The 14,673-nt window shown below is 44.6% G+C and overlaps 1 protein-coding gene across 7 annotated transcripts in view; it reads left to right on the top strand.

The window, feature by feature from the left end:
* The window catches only part of SMOC1 (SPARC related modular calcium binding 1), a 140,575-nt gene that overhangs the window by 96,993 nt on the left and 28,909 nt on the right, over window positions 1–14,673 (top strand). For 5 of the 7 annotated variants that reach the window (XM_019733473.2, XM_074327290.1, XM_074327294.1 and 2 more), the window contains 2 exons: window positions 6,889–6,945; window positions 8,891–8,971. The exons of 1 other annotated variant lie outside the window; for it this stretch is intronic. In XM_019733473.2, the coding sequence (XP_019589032.1) occupies window positions 6,889–6,945; window positions 8,891–8,971 (138 nt within the window). Of the gene's footprint in view, window positions 1–6,855; window positions 6,946–8,890; window positions 8,972–14,673 lie in introns of all 7 variants that reach the window. One more of the 7 variants, XM_074327291.1, reaches the window with a different exon arrangement.

The raw sequence follows: 14,673 nt of genomic DNA, 5'->3' as shown, positions 1-14,673 counted from the left end.
CAATTTCCTGATTTTGATATTGCCCTATAATGATATTACCTATATAATTATGTTACCTATAGAATTATCTTAATTATAAAGATGTTACCATTGTGGGAAACTGGGTGAAGGGTACATAGGATCTCTCTGTATTATTTTTGCAACTTCCTGTGAATCTATAACCATTTCAAAATAGAAGTTAAAAAAAAATTAGCACAGTTTTCTGTGTGCACCTAGCCCTGCGCGGACTCTTGTGCTGCGGGCACACCTCCTCCTCCTTCCCCCTCCTTCTCCTCTCCCTCTCTTCCTCCCTGTGCTCCTCCTCTTCTTCCTCCTCTCGTCTACCTTTTTCACCACCCTCATGTTTTTGCTCTTATTCAGGTGAATGTGGGGCTTGAGAACGCAGGCAACTGCACGCAAAAAGATACCTTTAAGTTTGTTTTCACTTCTTTTGGGAGGGAGTGTGCAGGTGGGTAGACAGAATGAAAAGTGTTGATGTCTTTTTCTGGGAAGGACCTCAAGGGCTCAGATAGCTTCCGCTCTCAAAGGTCGGAGTCCGGACAGCTCACAGTACATTTCCGAGCCTGGCTCGTCATGGGATGTGCATCTCGGGGAAAGCTGAAGTTGGCGAGCATTCCATCCTCCTCCTGGTGTAATTCAGGCCAGGTTCTTAAGGGACCCAAATAGGCATGGTTGTCTCCCTATGATGCTCAGCCTAAGTGATCTCCACTTCCATATTGGGTCCTTGAGTCACATGTTGAAGGAGATGGTGGCTGTGGCGCAAATGTGGCCTTTCAAAAGCAAGAACCTGCCAGCACTTCTACCAGGCGGAAGTTTATCTCCGTGTCTTTGAAAAAGATGGCCAACGGCAGCCTAAAAGAATGTAAGAGGGAGGGTGATCAGTGATGGGCATGGGCTGGGCAGAGCCCAAGAATGGAAGGGGACTTGGGATCATTGAGAGACCATCCAAATCTCAGGATGGGGGTAGTGGTTTCTTTTTCCCTCATTCTCCAAGGCTCCTTAGTCTGGGAGACCCCAAGAGATGCTATTAATACGGATTCCTCCTCTGGCCCCTTTGACACATTTGCTTTTGAAGGACCTGGAAGAGAAAGCTCTTTGTATGTGGTCAGAATAAACTCATTGTATACCCAAACAATTAACTCCTCAATGGACTTGCCAGACCCTTGAAAGGCCCGGCCCTGCTTCCCTGGACCTCTTGGGCTCTATTCAGTCCCTTAAGCACACCAATGTTTTTGGGTTTTTGTTTTGTTTTGTTTGTTATTCTGAAAAGTCTTTCCCTGAGAATAGTCAGAGCGGACTAACATTGTCCTCAGCCGGGCATTTATCTCCACTTGCCAGCGAATGTCAATCAGGAATCAAAAAGCCAAACAGAGGAGGCTTTGAACGGTGTCATCGGGGGTCGAAGTTACTTCCAGCTGTTTGTGCGTGGGCCAGGCCTTCTCGCAGGGCAAGGAATTGTGCTGTCACACAAACCCACTGTCTGTCTAGGCTCCCAGAGCCTGTGCGGGGGCTGTGAGTTTCTGGGGCTGCACCTGCGAGGAGGCGTGGTTGGGGGTTGGGGAATCTTGGAAGGCCAGACACCATGGCTCTGGGTCCCGGCAGTTTCCAAGGCTGCTCACCGCCTCTGGGGCCTTGAGCAAATCATTTTCTTACTGAGACCCAATCTCTTTTTATGCACCTGGGGACTTCCTCCACCCTGGCTGCTGGTGAGAATAGATGAGGAAAGCCACCTGCCAGAAACTCTGAGTGTTGCAAAATGGGGTAACATTATTGCTGCTGTTGATCTTGACATCAGCCTTGAGAAAGTCTCTCAAGTTTGCCTTATTTATTTTTTTAATGTTTCCAGATTTACTTTTTTCTCCCTGTGAGACAAGTCATTCAATTGGCTTTTATTCAGTGTTTTATCTGCTTCCCCTTGGTTCGGAAGCATGTTATGTTAAAAGAAATAAAGTCTTACTATTTGAGGTCCAAAAGAATCACCAAGAACAAGCATCAAATTATCATATACATAAATGTCAACTGAGATGCAGATATATTTTTCTTTAAAATATATGGAAACGTCTCCCCACAAATTAAGGATCACTCAGATAATCTAGCGGCTGTTGCCTGATGATTTTTCTGTGAAGACTTTGGCACTACCTTTCCTTTTGTTTTAACAGCTTTATTGAAATACAATTACATGCCATAAAATTTACTCACTGTAAATGTACAATTTGATGAATTTAGTATGTTGCTGGAGTTGTGCAACCACTACCAGAGAACAATTTATTCACCCAAAAAAGAAACCTTGTACCTATTTGTAGTTATAACCGACTCCCACCCCAAGCCCTGTTTCTATAGATTTACCTTTACTAGGCATTTCATATAAATGGACTCGTACAATATGCCGTATTTGTACATGGCTTCTTTCATTTAGTATAATGTTTTTGAGGTTCCTCTATACTGTCACATGTATCAGTAATTCTTTCCTTTTAACTACTGAATAATATTCCATTATATGGAGATATCACAATTTGCTTTTCTATTTACCAGTTGACAAACATTTAAATTATTACCAGTTTGAGCCTGGAAATAACACTGCTATGAATATTTGTATACATGTCTTTGGGTAGACATGTTTTTATTTTTCTTGGCTAGATTCCCAGGAGTGGAATTTCTGGGTTGAATGCTAAGTTTATGTGTAAATTTTTTTAAAATTTCATTTCATTTAATTATTAGTTTCAGGTGTACAAAAACAACATAATGATTAGACATCTAAACCCCTCACAAAGTGATGACCCCATCAAGTCTATTACCCCTCTGACATCGTGCATAGCTATTTAGTTTTTAAAGAAGTTGCCAAACTCTCTTCCAAAGTGGATACCCAATTTTACATTCCCATCAGCAATGAACAAGTGTTTTAGTTTTTCCATATCCTTGCCAAAACTTGATACTGTCAATTGAAAAAGTTTTTGGCCATTCTCGTATGTATGTAGTGGTTTCTCATTGTGGTTTTAATTAGTGTTTTCCTATCAACTAATGACATGAGCATCTTTTCATGTATTTATTAATTGTCCATGCATCTTCTTTGGTAAAATGTCTATTAAAATATTTTGCCCATTTTAAAATCAGGTTGTTTGTCTTATTGAGTTGTAAGGTTTACTTTAGGTTTTAATTTAAAAACTTTGATAGGATTTTAATTTTGCAAATCCAATTTTAAAAGTAAGCCGTTGGATAAGATGCTTTAGTACTATTATACCTCCTTTAAGAGGTCTTTAAAGTCTTTTTCTCCAATACAGTGTCCTGAGTCTGGGGAGGCAGGCATTCTTCATTTTTAGAAGAGGACATCACTGCCCAGAAAAGAAAAGTGAGGGATTCCGTCTAGTTATCAACTTATTGCATATAATGCCTGGATCTGGAGTGCAATTCAACTGGAGACTGGGAGGCCAGGAACATAAGTGGAAGCTTTTCTTTCTCCCCAGGGCCCAGTGTGGGGCCTGGTGTTGCCCAATGGCTTGCCAGGAGGCATAACTCATGTGAACCTTGGACCCAGGCCTTGGACTATTTGGCGGAAGGGAGCGCTTGTTTGCTGGGTTGGAAGCCATGTGCCCAGGTGCCCGGAGATGATGGTCAGAGGGTCCTGTTGGCTTTGGCGTGGCTTCCCAACCTTTGGGCATGCTGGATTTCACAGGTGGCTCTCCTGGCAACGGGGCATCTTGTCTGTTCTCACTTCATAAAGATTTCCATGTAGGACCTCCCTTGTGGCAGTGCAGCTGTATCTCTTCACCCTCGGTGACCCTACCCTGCAGGAAGGTTCCCTGCCTGCTTGTGGCTTCATGCTGTTTGGGCTTCCAGGCTTGCATCTGGGCAGTTGTGGAGGTGCTCGACCTGCAGAAGTGCAAACGTTCCCAGGGAGACTGGAAACCCTTCTTCCTCTCCTTGAGCAACAGACATTTTCTGACTGCTGGACCAGATGGTCAGTCCCCGACGCTCGTCTGGATGATGAGAGAAATAAACAATTCTTTCTGTTGTCCTACTCCAGAGAGAGATACAGCTCTTGGAATGTAGGAGGATTGTAATTGAATATTAAAATATTACATAAGCCGTTTTTTACTTGTACAAGGTGTGATCACAAAATACAATGAATGTTTAAATAGAAAAATTTATTACAATAAAAGACACATTGCCATTAATCCCCCTCAAAATACTCCCCTCGCTTCAAACACACTTATCCCATCATTCTTGCTACTTTCTGAAGCGATTTTGGAAGTCCCTTTCATGAATGTCTATACTACATCCTCCATCATGACAACACTCTGTATCACACATTGCGTCTGGTAAACAGCAATATCTGTCAAATATAAACATTAGGGTGTGTCCTCATCCACCTTATTCACTGGATCTGGCACCGTGCGACTTCTGGCTCTTCCCCAAAGTCAAAATGATTCAGGATATCGAGGCAGCCATGACAGTGCAACTAAAGATACTCAGGAAAGAGGACTTCCACAACAACTTCAGAAAGTGGCAAGGGTGATGGGATAAGTGTGTTTGAAGCGAGGGGGAATATTTTGAGGGGGATTAATGGCAATTTGTCTTATGCTGTAATATATATTTTTTAAAATTTAAACATTCACCATCATTTTTTATCACACCTCATATTGTCACCTGGAGTTGTCCCTCTGGCAGTGTTTGATTTCTCACCTTCCCTTTGTTACCTTTAAGAATCCTAAAATGAAGTCACCTTGTGTGAAGTGGCTGAGCACACTGTGCTGGGCTATTTAGACTGTGAACCCTGCATCCGGCAGCGGCAACCAAATGTGCATTGAAGCTGCCAAAAGACTTCATTCAGTAGCTCGTTGAATTCAATGGAAAGAGGTGTTAATAGAATCAGGGGAAGTGATGCTATTAAAAAAATGACATTGTGTGGCTTTGCTCTGTGTTTATTCTCCCTCAATGACTTCCAGATCAAACTTACCCAGGTTGGCATCCAAGATGCCTGTTCGGGACTCCAGTTGGAGGCAAATAAGATACCCAGCATGGTTACTTTTCTCTCCCGGCTGCATCTCCTTCCTTGGGATGATCGTCAGATAGTTCTGGATCGTCTTGGCGCCTGTGGAAGTTAGGTCTTGGTGTCAGCACATGAGAATGACAGCAGTGTCAGGTGTCACACAACTGTCGGGTTGTTGGCCTCCGCCTCCAGCAAGGGTTAGGGTCTCCATAGCTCTCCAATCTTAAGATCCTAAGGAGGGCGGGGGTGTTGGCTCAAGAAAGGGATCAGGACTCTGTGTTCTTTTTTGCTCTCTCGATAAGATGCAAAGAAGTCAGCCAAAGGTTCCGGGAGCTCTAAATGGTGCAGAGTTGTTATTATTGATGAGCTAACTGGCTTCGCAGAGGCTGTCTGAGAACTTGCATTCTCCATTAACAGTTAATGCTTGGAGAATGTAGTGTTCAGTTCTAAAAGACCTCTGGGGTCTTGGGAAGAGAGGGATGGTGTAATCATAAAACCGAGACCAGAGTGTCCTCCTCCTCTTCCTCCGTCAAGGGAGAAAACAGAGACTTCGCTAAACTATGCATTCTCAATGGGGGCTAAGATACCTGCTCCCAGCTTTCACCAAGGAGGCAAAAATTGGTTCTTGGGTGTGTGTGTGGGGAGCAAAAGAACCCTTGATCTTTCTACATATAAAACACAGATATACACACAGTACATAAACAGATATACAGTGTATCTGTTTCATTAAGAAGGTGATTAGGAGAAAAAGGTCTAAAAATGCTCCTTAGATGGGCTATAATGAAAAAAAGTTAAAAAAAAACCACTGATCTAAACTGAGATTTTATTTTGGTGAAAATAACTGAGTCCTGAAAGGTAGATAAAATCTGCACTCGTTCCTGACTTGCAGAGGTTCTTGCTCTGCAGAGACCTGCCAATACGACTAGGGCGATAAGTATTAGGGTTTATTATTGGGAACTCCCTGCTCCCATCAGCTGTGTTAGAAATTTGAAAGCAAATCCAGGGCACAGTTTCCCATTTCCCCTCCCATTTTGTTTGCCCCCACCTCTCACAGGGAATTGGGGTGCATGCTGTTTCACAGTTACTATTTTAAGGATTCCCAACTCTCTTCAGTTTAGCATGCTGGAGAGAGAACGGCCCTTCCTGCTTGTCTTCTTTTTATTTTTTTTCATTTTATTTATTAAAAAGATTAATTTATTTTTCAATTAAAGTTAACATATAATATATTAGTTTCAGGTGTACAACATAGTGCTTCGACGTTTATGTAATTTGCAAAGTGATCACTCCGATAAGTCTAGTACCCATCCGACACCATATATAGTTATTACAATATTATTGACTATATTCCCTCTCCCCGTGACTGTTTTTCAAATGAGGATGGAGATGTAGCTAGATGTTTGGGAGGGAATAGCACCACAGTCTCTTGTTTCCCTTAAGAAAGGTATGGGCTGGTACCTTTCACAAGAAGGCAGGAAGGAACTGGGGACACCAGAATTTGATGCCACAATGTGTATCGACCTTGTCTTATCATGCCTGGCCCAAACTTGGGGTTTCTGGGGAAGACAGTCCTCCCAGCTTTCCTGTTGGGGAGGAACAAGGGCTGACATTCATGCTGGTACACTCAGATTAATGAAGAAGGCTCCTCAAAAGCCATGACAGCCTCGCTCCTTTTGTTCCTCCCTTGGAAGAGTGAGCACACACCTGGATTTGTCTTACTGTTGGTGTCTCTCTGTGGTTCTCTTTTCCTTCTTGTTCTTCTTTCTTTTCTTTCTCTTTGGTCTTTTCACTGGGACTTGGCCGGGCCATGTGCAAACCCAAACCATTCAACAGTGCTGGAGAGTAGATAGTATTTACCTCAATGATGGTAGTCTCTTTTCGATTCTTTTTAACCCTCAACTCAGATGACGGGTCTAAGCCGACACCCACGATGGAGACGCAGCCGGTGTTCGACGGGGATGGTAAGCTCTGCTATTACTTCTGACTCACGTTCCTCCACCCATTTTCAGGTCTTTCCTTCGGATGTTTGCTTAAGCTTTATTATTATTTTTTCTTTTTAAATTTTAATTTTTCCCAGTTTAAGCTGGGTTGTTTTAACCTTTTAAAAAATGCAAACCCTCCCAGGAACTGGTACACTCTCCAATTCTGGAAAGGGCCTCTGTTCTTGCCAAGCTTCCTGCCTGGCTGCTGGTATCCAATAATAACAGAGCCTGGATGGACCCTTCAGGCTGCCAAGACCAAGGAGCCATGGCTGAGAAAGACAGTCAGGCCGGCATTGTCCCGTCAGGAAACGAACCAGCACTGACAAGTTCCTGCTCTGGGCCCTGCATAGTACCAGGCCTCTGGGAGACAAACGGGAAACTGACGAGAGCAAGCCGTGGCTCTCACCACAGCGGCAACTATTGGAGAGCTTTTTGTGTCCAATTATATCGTCTCAATTTTTATTGTAGTAGAAATTTATAAAAGAAAGATCACAATGATCTGGGAAAAGATTCTTTGAAGAGTTGGGACTTGAGCTGGATCTTGAAAGTGGGGAGGAAGAATTAGGGCGTTCCAGGAAGGGAGACTGGCATGACAAATTGTGGGGATGGGGTACAGTCAGGAAAGTAGCAAGAAAGAGACTGGTTAGTGAAGCTGGTTTGGTTAAGTTGTAGGGACCTTGAAAGTTGAGGCAAGACATTTGGGAGAGGAGAAATTCTAGGTCAGTAGAAATCGCGGTGGCTGGTGGCAAAATAGAGGTTGGATATCCCTGGAGGTATAAGGAGTATACAGGGGGAGCTTGGGATTCAAGGCTGGCCTCAGTGTGAGTTTGAATTATTCAGGGCCTATGTTTTGTAGCGTGCTTTCCTAAGCACTCCAGGTTCCCATGAGGAGAAGCAGGAAACTTGGCACAGTGCCACGTCTGACACTGAGGTTCAGCTCTCAGTATAATATGTAGCAACCTTTTAGCAGCTTTCAGCCAAGTGTATCCAGGCTGGATCATGAGAATGGAAGGTGAGCTAGGGGAATAAAAATAAATTATGCCACTGGTTGGTACCGTGGCTAGGGATGTCCTTAGCACCGCCTCAGCTCTAGAGAGAGAGATTGAGATGTGAGCTATTTTTTCAACTGATCCTTTAGTGGAACATGTGTGTATTCATGCCTAGAAGTTCAAATGCTTCTATGATTCACTTGCCTTTATCATTGGCAAGTCTGTGACCCTGAGGGATCGGGTGGGGAATAGAGACCATGTTAGCTTGGGAGATGCCCCAACACCCCCACTGAAGGTCTTGTCCCTCTACAGTGTGTTCAGGGTTATCCTGGATTCACATGCCACCTGTCCTCTGGGTGACTCAAGCCCTGGAGAGCCTAGAGGCACCCCAGAGCTCTCTGGATGGAGGGCAGCCTCTTTTCAACAGGAAACCTTTAGAAAGGGCATTGAAGCGCACATTAGACCCATTCCTTTCTTTCCCACGTGGAGCAGAATCTCAGCACCTAAAATCTGTTGTGGCTTAGCCATTTCCTCCAAAATGGGTCTTTGTGGTTTGTTTGGCGTTCATGTGTTGATTTATCCCCTTTAAATCTCCTTCCCAGGAAGCAGCTGAGAGAAACTTGGCCCATGTTCCTCACCTCCTGGGACAATATTTTTATTCCTGGATGGAGTGGCTCAGTGCTTCTGGACTCTGACCACTCTGCCTCCCTGCACAGGAGGCCTTCATTGGCTCCTATGAGCTGGTGGGGAGAGGAGCTTTTGTGGTGAGGAAGCAAGAGGGAGTTGGGACGAAGTAAATGTGGAATGAGGGAGATGACAGCTCAAGCCTCGATGGCGCAGGCTGGAGAAACACAGCCATTATACAGTCTGGGGGTTACCCTCCAACTGACATGCTCTTTTTGCCCAGACTTTATTTTCTCCTTTTTCCCCTCCAGAAATCACAGCTCCCACTCTATGGATTAAGCACTTGGTAATCAAGGACTCCAAACTGAACAACACTAGTGTAAGAAATTCAGGTAAGTAATCTGCCTTGCGTTATATACATACCCGATCCGTCCATGGCTGGCCCATGTTTCCTCCGTGACAACCTCCTGTGTGGGTTTGGGCAAGTTATTTAACCTGTCTGGCCTTCAATGTCTACAGCTGTAAAATGAGATGAGATGAGTTAATCCCTTCTAACTTTGTCTTCAGTTATCTCAGGGATCATCTTTCATGAGTAGTTGACACTTTTAGCGAAAAAAACACACACAAATTTTTGACCATATGTTTTAATATTTTAATTGACTTTCTATATGCTCTGCAGAAGAATTTGAAAGAAGAATGGCTGGGCAAAGAGAAGTTGGACTTCAAGCCTCAAGAGCCTTGGGTCTGTGTTTTTAAGGCTCTAAACAGCTGCTTACGGTTGTGTCTTTTCTGATCTGATCTGTTGAGGGCCCTGTGAGAGTGGTCAGGTTTTAGTACTGACCAAAGTCAGTAAAATTTAGTTACCATCAATAAAGACCAGATGTCCATCAACAGGAGATGTATTAACAGACCTAATCTGTATCTCTATCAGGGGGAATCATTCTTCTTTCAGTCTAAGACTTTATTGTGAGAAATGCCACTTGACATAATCCCCCTCCACCCCATTGGTTTTTAAGCCATTGTTTCAGAGTCTAGTTGTAGGGTGCAGCCCCCTGGCCCTTGCTGGTATTATGAGCCTTGCACTCCCCTGGCTGAGGCAGTTAGTCACCGGTTGGCTGCTCATAGCAGCTCACAGCAGCTCTTGCCAGCTGCCAGCTGCTCACGCTGGCTGCCGGCCACTCGTGCAGACTGCCGGCCACATGCCAGCTGCCGGCCACTCACGGTAGCACATATCAGCACATAGCAGCCCACGGCAGCTCACCAACCTCCGGCTGTTCCGGGCAGCCCAGCTCCAGGGAGAACTGTTGTTCACAGTCATAGCTGTAGAGGGCGCAGCTCACTGGCCCATGTGGGAATCAAACCCCGGGGCCTTTGGCTTTAGGAACGTGGTGCTCGAACCACCTGAGCCACCGGGCTGCCTCTCTTTTCATGTGTATGTGTGTATATATATATATATATATATATATATATATATATATATATATAAACTTTATTGGGGAATATTGGGGAACAGTGTGTTTCTCCAGGGCCCATCAGCTCCAAGTCGTTGTCCTTCAATGCAGTTGTGGAGGGGGCAGCTCGGCTCCAAGTCCAGTCGCCGTTTTCAATCTTAGTTGCAGGGGCCACAGCCTACTGCCCCATGCGGGAATTGAACTGGCAACCTTGTTGTTGAGAGCTCCCGCTCTAACCAACTGAGCCATCCCGCCTCCCCCACATTTTATTTATAGATAGCAAGGATTATAAACAAAGACACACCCCTTCCAACTGGCAGGCAGATTTTACATGACCAGCAGTTAATGAGTGTGCTGTCCTAGACCCTTTTAGGTTTATCTATATGCCAGCTGTGTCCGAAAGGTGGTAGTGTGAGGACTAGCATGCAGGATATATTTAGACCACGAGGTGAATCTATGCAGCATTGCTGATTTCTTCTGTGACTTGGGCTGGTCAGTGCCTCAGCATGTGCCTGGTTCCCTGTTAGATAAAACCTGGAGGAGCTGTGGGATGGTGGGTGGGAAGGAGACCATGTGAACACCCATGGGCCAGATTCTCTGACAAAAGAGGGCTGTGGCTAAAGCATAGGCTTTGGAATCAGCAAAATCTGGGTTCACTTTCTGGCTTCAACAGTTAGTGAGTGACCCACTCAGATCAAATAATCCCCCTGAGCCGCAGTTCTCATCTGGGATCATGATCTCCCCCTGAAAGGACTGTGGTTAAAGATTAACTGAGTTAATGTCTGTGTGGTACTTAACAGATGCCTGGCTAAGTGATAAATAATAAATGCATGATAAATTATAAGTACATGTATTTGTTCATTATTGGTAGGGAAAATGGGAATATTAATGATACTGCTTGTAGTAAGAATTATTCAATCGGGAAAGAATTTGTGATTGTCACTCTAAGCAAAAGCATTTATTAGGAAGCTTCTTCTTAGAACCTTCCTCCACGCCCCCTCACTGTTAAGCAAATATGATCAAAAAGAGGTGGTTTTGGTGCCTGTGGTACCTGGAAGTGACAACATCTGCAAATGATCGACCCATTCCCTGAGCCCCCAGTAGGAGGTTTCGTTCTCGTTCTGTGACCAAGTGGTCAACATGAGGGTGAGCTCTCTCTGAAATTATTCAACACCTTTTGCCCAGAACACTCGTTTGACATTTAGCAATTGCTTCCATGAATTGCTTCATTTTTGTTTACCAGTGGTTAATTTCTCTAGATTATAAACTCTGCGAGAACAAGGGCTTTATTGCCTATTCTACATCTGTTATGGAATCTAGCTCAAGGTGTTTGATTGCTTTGGGGAAGGATGGAGGAGAAAAGATCGTCCTTATCGGTAAAATCAGAATCCTCACAGTGAGTCCGAGTCAGGCCCTAAAGAACTATAGTTGATGAAGTTCGCTTCCACTGAAGTTCTTCTGCTTTCCATTTCTGCTTCTCTTATATAGTTTGCAATTGGATGAGTATGGAATCATGTTGAGAAATGGTTTCCAGGCTGGTATAATCACCTTCCTTTTGTTGGAGTGACCCCACCGCCCTAATTTTTCCCTTGTGAAATCCAGTTATGTCTGTGAGGTTATGCTTGTAAGGTTAGTGCATAGGACAGGATAGTTGGGGGAGAGATAAAAGCAATGGCTTCTCTTGATGGAGTATCTTTATGTATTGGGCTAGTCACTTTTCACATGATCTCACTTAGTTTGATGAGAAGTCAGATATACTTAAATGATAACTCATGTCTGGGCATCTGGCTCTGGTATGGACTAGAGCTTCTGGGTCAAGCCCCTGAGACAGTTTCCCATTAGAGTTTGCCGAAAGATTCTGGTTCTGGTGAGCTGCAGCCCGCCTCTCTGGGGATGTTGATGTGGGACTCAGAAAACCAACTGAGCGAGAACTCTCCTTCTCAGCTCTCTGTCCCAGAGGCAAAGAGTCCATCCCAGTTTCTCGTACACCCCAAGCATCCTTCTTTCACACTCAGACCCTGTGACGCCAGGTTTGTTTTCTGGCCTGGGGACTGTTGATGTTGGAAGGGTTCCACTGGGCAGCTGAAGTTTTGCAATAACATGACACATATGCCTGCAGACGTATCCTGTCTCCTTTGCTCCTCCTGGAGGTTTTGGTCCTTGTTTTGAAGGCTTTGTTGTGTGTTCACCACGATCAGTATCACCTTTTGAGCACTTGACAAGTTCGGTGTTGACAGGTTTGCCTCACTGGACTTCTCTCTGATTCTTGCCTCCATTGTACCAGGAGTTCTTGTGTTTAGGGAGACCATGTACCTGGCCAGCTAACATCTAGAACTTGAGACTGGGTGTCTTCTCATGTGTGAGTGTTGGCCAGAGACTCTATTCTGCTTTTATAAGGAGCTCTTGCTGAGTTTTTGTGTTGGGGGCTAGCTACCAAGGCATTTCTTAATAAAATTAGAATTAAAACAATTTTTAAAATCATCTACGTTTTATAGAAGAAAAAGATGAAAGAAATGACCCAAAGTAGGCTTCATCTCATTCTTCATCCCAAGTGCCACTGCTTCTAATTTTACTATATGCAGATACTTTCCTACAGCTGTGATTGTAAGTCTTTTTTTTTTTTCTTGTATAACAAAAGTCGGTGCTTTCTCCTCTGGGAAAATACTATCTGTCAGGAAATATGGTCGTTTGAGCCTTAGTCCTTGTGTCTGTGCAGCATGATGGCAATAACCTCCAGGCAGGGAGGCCCTTTCCCACAGCCTCAGTGGTTGACTCCTGCAGCGTCTGTGGGGTCATTTGGCCTGCCTTCCTTCTTCCCCATCCCTTTCTTTCCTTTATCTTCATCTTTTCTAGTTAACTTCTTTCAGGATCTGATCTGGGACTTCAGGAAGGCCCTAGAACCTGGCCCTGCGGGTTAAATCCAAGAAGACCATGCCTTTTCTTTCTTGGCTCTTTACCCAGCAATCTTCCTTCCGTGCACTGGTGGCAGCAGCAGCTCGTGGTAACTGCTTCCCAGAGACAGAGCCATCGGCGGGGATGTGGGTGGAAATGCATTTCTTTTTAAGTTATGCCATGGAAATGGCCCATTTCTCCTCATTCATGAGTGAGTTTGCCTAACTTCCCATCCATGTCACAGGACAGCTGACCTCGGCATCCTGCCCTCACCTGCGGGTGGCAAGGCGTTTCTCCCATACGCCTGCTCGGGGCCCCTTGGCCACATTTTGGATTGCTCCTCCCTCATTGGGGAGGCTCCTTCCAAGATAGCTACTGCTATGATTGGGTTTCGGGGTCACCAACGGAACTGCATCTCCTGGCTGGTTCCCCCACCCCCAAACCAGCACTCGGCCTGCCCAGAAACCACGGGGTGATGTAATGACCTAAGGCCTGGAAAAATAAACAGCTCTCAGGGAAACCAGCGGTAGCCGTTGTAAGCAAATACCCCATAGCCACCTGGAACCTCGCACATGACGTGATTGGAAGGAAGAATGAGTAATCCACTAATGTTAGCAGCCGCGGACTGGTCTGGGCTTGTGTGCATTTAAAATATCTATATAAAAACAAACCCTTGATGTTTATTTCTATAACTGGCCTTCTGGATGTCTGCCCATTCATCTGATGCAGGTGTCTCGGTCAATTAGGGCCAATAGAAGAGAGCTTGGGATGGGTGGTCATCCCTATGGCTTTCTCTCGGAAAACAAAGGCCTTTCTCAAGTTTTCCCTTTACAAAGAGGAGCCGTAAACCCACTGGCCCCAGAGAGCCTAGCCCCGCAGTCCATTTTTACCTTGTTTTAAAACTAGCTTTCCCAGCTGCCTTGTGCCTTCACCCCACTTTGTCTGCTTGCAACAGAAGTGTAGTGGTGTTGGTTGTGGGGGTATGACCTGGCCTCTGGAACTTGCTCGACCAGCAAAGGTTCTGTTTTTTTCTGTAGGTGAGTTTGTATGCTTTTTGGTGTTAATAGCAAAACCACATGTCCGTATGTTTTCCTTTTGGCCTCTGTTGATAAGAAATGGAAATCAAAGGTCCTGCCGAGGTATTTCAATTGACTCCTTCCAATTTGCCAGAAGTCAGCTATGGTTTCTGCTTTGGTCCGAGGGTCCTCATTCTGTGTTTATTTGTAAAACGGCTTTGGAAGTAGGCAGGATATAGATCTTATAAACACACTCACATATGCAGCATTAGTGTTTTGGGGGAATGAAGAGTGAAGTTAGAGTACTTTATTTTGACAAATTAAAAAATCTCTCTCCCAGCTCGTCCTTGGCCTGTGACGCTTGCTTCCTTCTCCCCTGAATTTTTATTTAGGAACTCTTGTCCTGAAAGGACAGAGCTTGTCAGGTCAAGGTCAATGAGTTACTGAGATAAACTAGAAGGAAGACAGCTTGCCATCTCTCATTGCAAAACCTCTGTGAAGCATTTCATATTCTTTTTGGTGGAAGGGTCGGATGAGCTCACTTAATGGCATGAGTCGATAGAGATAGGGCCTGTCTAAAATTTGAGTGGTTGTGAGTCAGTGATGCTTTGGGGAAAAAGTTTTTTTTTTTTATAAGAAAGTGCCTATGTGCTATATTGGGACAATCTATCCTAGAGAAACATCCCCAGTAGAATTTATATCTTGTTTTCTCTCACTCTTCAGTTTCTGTCTATG

The sequence above is a fragment of the Rhinolophus sinicus genome, linkage group LG03, assembly GCF_036562045.2.
Source record: "Rhinolophus sinicus isolate RSC01 linkage group LG03, ASM3656204v1, whole genome shotgun sequence".
Classification (NCBI taxonomy): Eukaryota; Metazoa; Chordata; class Mammalia; order Chiroptera; family Rhinolophidae; genus Rhinolophus; species Rhinolophus sinicus.
Note: the sequence above shows the minus strand (reverse complement) of the source record. Positions and strands in the feature narration are given on the sequence as shown.